We start from the raw sequence: 9,093 nt of genomic DNA, 5'->3' as shown, positions 1-9,093 counted from the left end.
CATGCCCAATCATTATTCTGCATTAGACTCAATTTTTTTATAGGACTGAAACAAAAGATGCAGCCATATGCCTAGAATATCTAACGTTCAAGTATTAGCGATAGCAGTTTTGTGTTTCCTTTCAGTGCAATGTGTGAGATTCAGCTGCTTGCCATAACAAATAACTATGATTACTCACCAGATGCACCACAATACTTCACCAAAACAGTCAAGCAATGCATAACCCTTATGTGAGCATACAGCACAAAAACAGTACATGTCAGTGACTCCTCCAACTTTACAGTCTTAAAATGCATAATGAACATTCCAGAACTTCAGCGTCACTGCTGTTATGCTGATTTTTTATGTAAACTAGCAAAAATGTGAAGTTTCCCAAATTGCTGACTGGCAAAAGGAATTCCTTTTTTAACCTACATTTATTTGCTCCTTTGTAAGCATTCCACAACATAACACTGATTTTACCAAATTAAAGTGATAAGATGTCAAGCTGTTAACCGGAAATACTTTTTTCTTTGCAAATAATATGAACAGTACTGCACAGTCATAAACCAGTTGTGTTGTAAGATCAATGATGTGTTAACTAGCTGCAGATAGAAAGTCAATTTATAGCATACTTCAACATGTAGTAAAAATGCATTATAACTCAAGATATAAAACATCTTGTTTTGACTCTACATATCAACATGACATACATGAATTTACCACAATGTCTGTGGCATAACAAGTTGATAACATCCGGCTTGACCTTCTTGCATAAGCTGGCTGATCAGCTCCTCTTTGTTTTGTTTTCTCCTTACAATCAAAAAACGATCAATTCCTTGTCCATATGATTTACTTTTAAGGCCATATTTCTGTGCCATTTGATGGATCTGCTTCCTCTCTTCAATTGTAAGTTCTTTAGCAAAAGTCAAATCTTCCTGACTATTTGAGGAAGCATAGTTCCTTATAATTCCTTCTATATCTCGCCTAGTAATTTTTCCAGCTTTGTCCGTGATTAGCCCAAGGCCCTCTCTTGTAAACTGTTCCTTCACTGCAATTGGTTCTGCAATTCCTTCTCCTTCTTTACCCAAACCCCCCCCTCTCCAACCCATTTTTCTTAAAAGCTGGTTACCAATGTTGTCTTCTTTTATCTGCTGCTTGTATGATTCTTCAGTAGAGCGACCAATAATCTGATTTCGAGAAATTGCCTGCTTTGATAAACCTTTAGTGAGATTTGCTTTTACCACTGGCTGTGTTTGTTTGAGTGTGTTTACTGCAATTTCAGCAGCACTATGTTTCACATTTTTCTTAATCCCAACTGCTGATGCAACAAACTGATCTGCCAAATACACATCACATTTCCACTTCTGATTTGACACAATGCTGAATCTATACTCTACAGCTATTTTGTTGAACTGAGCTGTGTCATTAAGTGTACACACAGCATTTGTTGCATTTTCATAGATCAGTATGTCTCTAAGATCAATTTTTTTTTCTTGCTTCTTCCATGCACTTCCTACTGTCTGTATGAAAGGACTTTCATCATCATTATCTAGCTGTTTAGAAGCCTGCACCTTTCTAAGGATTCTTATTGCTTCCACAGCAGCAGCCTGTTTACTATACTTTTTTGAACCAAAGCCTTCAGCTAACAGATGACCCTGTAAATAAAGCTGGCAACGCCACTTAAGTGTTGGCAACAATTCATGTTTATATTCAATAGTCATTTTGTTAAATGCAGCTGAATTATTCATGACACCAATAGGATCAGAGGCATTTTCATTAAGGATAAAGTTATCCCATGGCTTTTTACCAGTCTGATCCTCAGACTGCAAGTCTTTCTGGACGTAAACAGAAGCCTTATTGCTTTTCATATTGTTTATTTTATCAACCTGTTTAAGTGCAGGGGGGAAGTCACGCAAAGGTGCACCTATCTGATATACTACCAAGTCATCAATGTATGTTAGTTTTGATTTTCGACAGACAACTTTAACACCCACAGACTTCTGCAGAAGTTTAACTGCTTGCTCCATGGCTCGGTCCCGTGCACCAATTTTGCTGCCAGAATATCCTGTAGATAAATACATACCATTACATCGCAGTTCACAAGCATAGCCATCTGCTGGAAGCTGCCGCTTTTTTGGAAGGTCAGCAGGAGGGATTTCTTTTAAACTGACATAAATGTACTCTGGGTTGGTATGACAAGCTTGAATTGAAGAAGCTAGAAGCATTGTGTAATTGGGTTTATTATCAAGACCTGCAACAACTGCAGCAACTTTTTGTGCAATGGCTGCTGACAGCTTTTCAATAAAGTTTTTCTTCTTTCCAATCTCTGCCTGAGAGAAACTGGAGGATGCGGAGGCTGCAGTAGAAATTTGGCATGAACTTGCATCATTTTTATTGGTTGATGTCACTTTCTGTGCTGTAGTGGCATTTACCAGTTTATTGTCTTTAAACCCCAAACCCGTGCATCCTTGTTTACCACCTCCTACAACCTGCTTGACTGGATTCATTTTCTGACCTTTCAGCTGAGCCGTCTGATGAGCCTCAAACTTTGCAGTGTAATCTTCTTTTAATTTATTCATAAAGTTGCTTTTTTGGTCATCAAAAGTTTGAAAATCATCTTGGCCCGGAAATGTACAATCATAAACAAACAAATCTGAATTCTGGTAAGGGACATATGATGATCCTGCCAATTCTGTGTGATATTCTGTGTAATTATCCATATCACAATCTGTATAATCATCATCATCAACATCTTCTTCCTCTTGCTTTGTAGAAATAAAACTATTTGTTGTTTCTTTCTGTGGTACAAAGTTATCAAAAACGCTTCTTTTCTTTACAGCACTATTATCTTCCTTTTTCGCAGTACTACTGGCAACAAAGTGCATAGGCTCAAATCGAGGTCTTGGCTGAAACTTTGAAGTATTCTGCTTTTTTGAAGGTTTCTGATCTACAGAACAAAAAAAAAGTCAATGCAATTCTTGTGTATGTAGCTCTAACAAACAAGATTTTGTGCAAGGAAGACATATTCATTTAGGACTGTACAGTGAAATAAACAAGCAGTTTATTTAAAACTACATTTGGCTGGTTTCACTTTACACCATAGACTGTATATTTCTGACCAAGTTTTATACTGCCTATTGCAAAACAGATTGCTTCTAGCTTTTCCGTTCTTGTGACAGAACATCAGAAGTGGAAACAGACAAAACCCACTGCTGGTCTGTGGATCATTAATGTGACAAAACCCACTGCTGGTCTGCGTAACATCACTGTCTTTATTTGCATAATCTAACTTAATGACAGATCAAAACTAACAAACGTTTTCATCCTCACTCCCGTTTCGCAACCTTTCATGAATGTCAGGGACAACTTATGAAACAAAGCAGCAAAAGGCTAAAGCTCTAGAGAAATATATTATGATACAGTATAATGCAGTTATATTACATCATTTTTTTCTTTGCAAGACTGAACACTGTCATGCACTCCTAACTTTGTCTCTTTGTTAGCAATACATGCGTGTACACAGACAAATGTGCCTGGAATTACTTCCCCTATTCTACAGTAAGGGATGAGAAGAAAAAAATACACGATCATTTGCCATACTTGACAAAGTCACTTACTCAAAGCATTGCTTCTGGAGCACCATGAAAAGGGACACATCTCTACAGGCTTACTTGGATAACAAAAGTATCAAAACAATAATAAAATAATTGAGGTTATCAAATGAAAACAAGATGTATTTATTATCAGTTAGTGTTCTGATGGCTTGGTGACAAGAGACTTGGCATTTGTGAAAAACACTAAAAAAGGCCTGGCTAGAAATGGAGGACGTTGGAAGAAAAACAATGCAGATAAGTTACGAGAGACATATAGCCAACCCAAAACCCTAGCAAAGCTGGTGGATGGGCAATTAGTCTCCCTTCAAAGGAAGAGCATGGCAGTTGCCTGCAGCACATGAGAGGCTGCTCACATGTCATGTGCAGAACACCACACTTCACACTGTATGAAAGTGGGAAACAAAGAAATACTAGCACAAAATGCACCCTGGATCACTGGTCTCCAACCCTTCACCTCAACTGCTTCCTCAGTGAAAACTGTGTGCATCTTTATGCATCCTTCCCTTTAAAGTGACCAATGGGTCTTGAAAAAGAAAGTCAAGCCAGCAAACAGATCACAAATGGGAAGAAAGTGGCCACTGGCACTATAAATCTGAAGGGATGGTTAAAAAAACAAACAAAAATAAAACAAACAAAAGTGCACCAATCAGCAAATTACTGCCAATGGCAATCTTCTCTATACTGTGAAAGTATCAGGTGCTAATCCATCTACAATGGATTACAATGAAGTAATGTCTTTCGGCTTTTCCCGGTTAGGGATCACCACAGAGGAACTCCGGTCCGCTATTGATTGGCAGTGGATTTTTACAGTGCCGAGGTGTCAGCCCGACACCTAACCTTCAAAGAAGGCACACCCATTCACGCACGCACCTACCTGCATGTCTTTATAAGTCACTCGATCACAGGAAGAACATGCAGACTCCACACAGAAGATGCTCCAGCAGAGAATCGAACGGGAGAACCTCTTGCTGTGAGGCGACAACGCTAACCGTTGCACCACTGCAGTCTAATGGATTACAACGAAGTAGTCCCTTAAAATATAGCTATTTTAGTCTCCCTCTGACAAACCACCAGAAGTAGAATCAGCCCAACCCAATGCTGGTCTGTGGATCATTAATGTGACAAAATCCATTGCTGGTCTGTGGAACTCTGGTGCCTTTATTTGCATCACCTACAAAAAAAAAAAATGAGAAATCAAAAATAACAAAACACTTCAACCTAGCTCCTACTTTGATCCCTGCCATTCATGAAAGGTTGTACTTGTAAAACAAAACAGCAAAAGGCTGAGGCTGCACAGAAAAATATACTTCAATGGTAAATAAAAGTACATCTGTATACATCAAATACATTTAGGCACAAAGAGACAATGTTACCATGTTTATATTTATGCTTTTTTGTTGACATTATTAGTCTCACCAGGCCAGCAGATTCTTTTCAAGGGAGACCTGAAGTGGTATGAATACCAGGCTAGGGCATCAGGGGAGCTTCCCCCTAATCTTTGGAGGATTGTTTGTGAGGCGAACATTAGGTGGGGCCAGAGGACTACTACTGGTGATCACAGAATCTCAGATGGATGCTGTAAGTGGACACAAGTTGGAAAAGGGGTAAAAGATGTTTTAGAGGTGATATTATGGCATCAGAGGGTCTGGATGACTATCTTACATAAAATGATGGCGCAAGCAGAGCCAGAAGAATCGGAAGGCGATGCAGTGGAGTGTGGTAATGGACAAAATATTTGTCAGTGAGGAGATGACAGAAGGATGCTGTAAGCAATGGCATGGATATAGATAGGGTATATCTGGAAAATGAACTGGTTAAGTGCTTGATCTGTGTGCTTGGCTGCAGGAAGATAGAACACATTAGTAAACAGAGAAAGACAGACAAAATATTCCGTTTCCAGAATAAAAATTTATGCAACAGTAGTAGCAGATTTCATTGAAAGACTGCAGAAAAAAAAGGATATGCAGAGACAAACTAGAGCTGTTGAGGGCTGGAGGAAAAGGCCTGTTGTGAGGATGAAAGTATGAACAGTAAATAAGTACTGTGTTTTAGACAATGTTGTTATGCCCTTAGGATTCAGTTTGCCTGGCATTAGGGTATTAACGCATACAACAAGTGAACCGTTCTGTGAAATAAGTTTTGAGAATTTGTATTAGCAGAAAAAAAAAATTAATGAATGTGAAAGAAGAAGCAACATATCTCATTGGAAGGACTATGTTTATCAAAATTAAGTATACAGCTAAAACGAAAACTGTTGTTACAATTTACAACCACAATGGAAGAAAATGATTTAAAATGTTTTTTTCTAATTTTATGTCAGGATGTGCATGATATTTAAGAAGTAGCTGACGGGAAAAGTATGGCTTGGGATGGGAAGTTTAAAGTAAGTTGCAGTGTGTGTCTAATGTGACAGTAATCCATGTGAAAAAGGGTGTGTTGAGTACTGGGGGCAGCCAAAACCATGTCTTTTTTCTGTTGGGATGAATCACATTTAATATACAATTGTAGAAAAAGAAGGTCTGAGCCATCTGAACATTCCAGAAAAAAAATGTAAATCACATTGTGGGAAATGTGGAAGTCAGGAACATTTTTTGTTTGACTGTCCACTAATGAAAAAAGAAAGTGGGGAAAATGAGGGTGAAGAACAATTTTTTTAAGCAAGAAATGGTGGAAGAGAATTATGAAAGGATGGGGGAGGAGGTGAAGAATTACAAGATTTTGTTTTTTTTTTCCTGCTAAATACTTGAGTTTTGGCCGGCTAAGATTTATCTGCAATCAACTGGATGTATAAGCGAATTTAAGTACACTTATCTGCATATCTGCACATTTTCATGTAGTACTGCATTTTATTTATTTTTGTTTCTCACTGAATATTAACTGAAAATTGTGGCTCTGTGTCTCTACAGTTAGCCCCCCCCCCCGTTCTTGTTTTGGTGTTAATATTGGTGGCTTTGAAATTGCACACCCCTCTTGTAAATTTGCAATTGGATACTCCTCCTGGGCCCATCTCATTTGCTCACTCAACTGAGTGCAGTGAGATCATATTCTGATTTCGGGCACTCCTACTCTGTACAAAGAGAGCATTTGGGAAAAAAATTTCTAAGCTTGTTTCCTGTAAGTAGTCTAGTCCACATACAGATTTGCTGTATCTAGGACTATTTGTAAGCTTCTGAGCCCCCAAGCCTTTCTGTGATGGAGGGAAGCCTTCTAGCTTAATTTTGTTTCTTAGAACTAACCAGATTTTTAGTTTTAGCACTCAAATCTGTTTCTTTGAGCCCAGCACTTGTTCAGAATTCGTAAGCACTAAGTATGCTACAAATTACTACAGCACTCAACTTTCCTCAGTTGTCTAGAGGAAAGCAGGTTTTAGTACTTAATAATCACCTATCCAGGCATGTCTAAGGGTCAGCTCCCGGTGTTTTCTCTTGTTTACCTGATGAATCTGGGCATCTTGGGGCAATGCAGCAATTGCCTCATGTACACAGGTTCATAGGTTGGTATTAGGCTATCGGTCCTAGGGCCTATGCAAGCCTAGCCATAACAATTCCCTGGATATTTCTTCCCACAATATTTACTTCTCTGGGCCCCTGTCTAGCAGGGCGACTGACATGATCCCCGGGATAAATTTCCCACCTCCCTTCCAATCATCAAGGTTCCTTTTGAAGAGGGCCAATGAGGTGCTCTGCTTGACATGTACTGGCAGTCTATTCCAGAGTATGGGGAGTCTCTGGGTCAGGAACCTATCCCTCCAGCATGTTTTGTTCATTGTGATGACAAGGTTTAGATCCCTGGAGCGTGGGGCTATGGGGGATTGGGATTTTTTTTTTTTAAGTGGAGCATGTCCAACAGCTCAGGGTTTGACATGGCCTTGTATGTTAAGCAGAGCTCGCCTCTGAGTAGACTATGCCACAGAGTACAGCTGGAGTTTTTTTTAGACGGTCAACATATGGCCTCTGCTTTAGGCCTGTGATTCTTTTAGTGAGGTATTTCTGTGGCCTTTCCAGCTGTTGCAGATGTCTTGTGAGGTACATACCAAACGGGACATTATACTCTATAATGGGTCTAATGAGGGATGAGTACAGTGGGACAATGACATCCTTTTTTCTGGATGAAAAGCCCTTAGTGATGAGGTGTGCCACATAGGATTTCCTGACTGTTGTGGCGATGTGGATATCGAAAGTGAGACCACTGTCTACCTGTGTCCCTAAGTCTCTCATCACACTTTCGATGTTTAGCATCCTGCCACCTATGTGGTAATTCATGGGTACATGTTTTTTCCCAAAGGGGATAACTATACATTTCTTGGCATTAAGCTTGAGCCCATGGCTCTGGCACCAGGCATCTGATTCTAAGGCCATTTTGTAGAATATCCACATCATTTGGGGATTCAACAATGGCTCCCAGTTTGCAGTCATCTGCAAACTTTGTTAGCCAGAGTCCCTTAGTGTTGGCCTGTACTTCAGAAAAGTAGATGCCAAACAAGAGTGGTCCCAGGACTGAACTCTGAGGTACTCCACTTGTCACTTGTCTGGAGCTGGATTTGGAGTCGGCTACTTTTACAGTCTGGGTTCTGTCAGTAAGCCAGTTGGCAACCCATCGAGTGACGTAGGGATTTATGCCCAGCTTAGTAAGTTTATCTACGATTCCAGAGTGAGGGGGTGGTGTCGAAGGCATTGGCGAGGTCCAGATAGGCTGTGTGGACCACCTTTACCCTTGTCCACAGCTCTGGAGACTGATTTGAAGAAGTCAATCAGATTCAGGAGACAAGATCGGCCCTTCACAAACCCAAACTGGGTGGGGTCCAGTGTTTGAAGGTTGCCAATGTCTTTGTTTATAAGTTCCATGATAATGCGTTCCATGCCCTTGCAGATCAGGCTGGTCAGACTGATGGGACGGTAGTTCCCAGGATCCAAGGCGGATCCTCCCTTGTGGAGCATGATAACTGTAGCTGTGCGCCACTCAGTGGGCAAGAAGTCTGAGGTGAGGCTATGATTAAACATGACACTTAGGTGAGGTGCCAGTTCATTTTGTAGTTCATGTAGCACACAGCCTGGGATGTCATCTGGTCCCATGGATGCTGTATTCTTATAGCTTTGGCGAGTGCGGTTTCTACCTGTGTGGCTGAGATTATCGGAATTTGGCAATCTTTTGGTATTGAGATGGGCCCTTTAGGGGGTGAGAGGGGGGTGAAGTTGGCACTAAATCGATCTGCCAGGATACTGGCAATATCTTTGTGATCAGTATATTTAATGCCATTGTGTTGTAGCTCAGAGCAGATCTGAGCATTGCCATTTAGATTCTTGACATAACTATAGAATGCCTTGTGGTTGTCTTTGGAAATCTATGGCAATTTTATTTTCGTAACTAGCTTTTGAGGATTTTATAAGGGATCTCAGCTTCTTACTGAGGCTGGTGAGGGAGTTTTTTGCATCCTGGGATTTTCCTCTTTTCTGCAACAGTTTCTTCCTTCTGTTGTATAGTTTGTTTATAGCAGGGG

General features: G+C 40.2%; 1 protein-coding gene across 1 annotated transcript in view; it reads right to left on the bottom strand.

Annotated features, from left to right (window-relative positions):
- Positions 1 to 397: 397 nt before the first annotated feature.
- The window catches only part of NKRF (NFKB repressing factor), a 330,696-nt gene continuing 322,000 nt past the window's right edge, over positions 398 to 9,093 (bottom strand). Inside the window, exon 3 of the mRNA XM_044053960.1 lies at positions 398 to 2,929. Within this exon, the coding sequence (XP_043909895.1) occupies positions 699 to 2,929 (2,231 nt within the window). The 3' untranslated portion in view covers positions 398 to 698. The remainder of the gene's footprint in view (positions 2,930 to 9,093) is intronic.

This window comes from Protopterus annectens, chromosome 13.part0 (genome assembly GCF_019279795.1).
Source record: "Protopterus annectens isolate FY-2018-M chromosome 13.part0, PAN1.0, whole genome shotgun sequence".
NCBI lineage: Eukaryota > Metazoa > Chordata > Ceratodontiformes > Protopteridae > Protopterus > Protopterus annectens.
Note: the sequence above shows the minus strand (reverse complement) of the source record. Positions and strands in the feature narration are given on the sequence as shown.